Source organism: Terrapene carolina, unplaced genomic scaffold, assembly GCF_002925995.2.
Source record: "Terrapene carolina triunguis isolate 2854851 unplaced genomic scaffold, T_m_triunguis-2.0 Scaffold956, whole genome shotgun sequence".
In the NCBI taxonomy this organism is placed as follows: Eukaryota; Metazoa; Chordata; order Testudines; family Emydidae; genus Terrapene; species Terrapene triunguis.
Window position 1 is genome coordinate 8,733 of NW_020665307.1, and position 710 is coordinate 9,442.

Consider the following 710-nt stretch of genomic DNA (forward strand, 5'->3'; position numbering starts at 1 on the left):
CAGCTGAGAGAAAGGTGGTTGGAGCTACGCAGGCAGCAGAACCAGTGTGACCTCACCAGCGGGATGGTTAAATTTATTAGCGGGATAGGACAACTGCGTCCAGCCGAGAAACATCACTTCCTGAAATGGATGAAATTCCACCTGGATCACATTGCCAGGGGGAACCTCTCTAGGCTCCGGGCTGAGTACAAAGAGAAATGTCATGCACTAGGGGATGACGCACAACAGCTGGCGGAATTGGACGAACTAATCTCTGCCAGCTCCTTAGGGGTGGAGCATTTCATGCGCGAGTTGGGGCAATTTTACGAGGCCGAATGCTCAATGGTGAAAGAAGGGAACATGGGGAACATCCAAAGACAATTCATCCATCTCCCAGGCATAGCAGCTGACCTGGTGCTGGAAGGGTTTCCCATGGAGCTGATCGATGGAGATGCCTCCAACATCCCACTGCAGTGGGTGACAGATGTTCTGACTGAGCTCCATGCCAAGCTGGGGGGAAGGTCCAGAATGGTGGTTCTAACGGTGCTGGGAGTGCAGAGCACTGGGAAATCCACCCTCCTCAACACCATGTTCGGCCTGCAGTTTGCAGTGAGCAGTGGCCGATGTACACGAGGAGCCTTCATGTCCCTCATTAAAGTGGCAGAGAACTTTCAGCAGGAGCTGGGCTGTGATTTCATCCTGGTGATAGACACAGAAGGCCTGAAAGCCCC

General features: G+C 53.2%; 1 protein-coding gene across 1 annotated transcript; it reads left to right on the forward strand.

Moving 5' to 3' along the window:
• Positions 1 to 29: 29 nt before the first annotated feature.
• LOC113408183 (up-regulator of cell proliferation-like) lies at positions 30 to 697 on the forward strand (the record flags this gene model as incomplete). Its single annotated transcript, XM_026661255.2, has 1 exon — positions 30 to 697. A coding segment is annotated over exon 1 (634 nt), but the record flags the coding sequence as incomplete, so codon positions are not given.
• Positions 698 to 710: the final 13 nt, after the last annotated feature.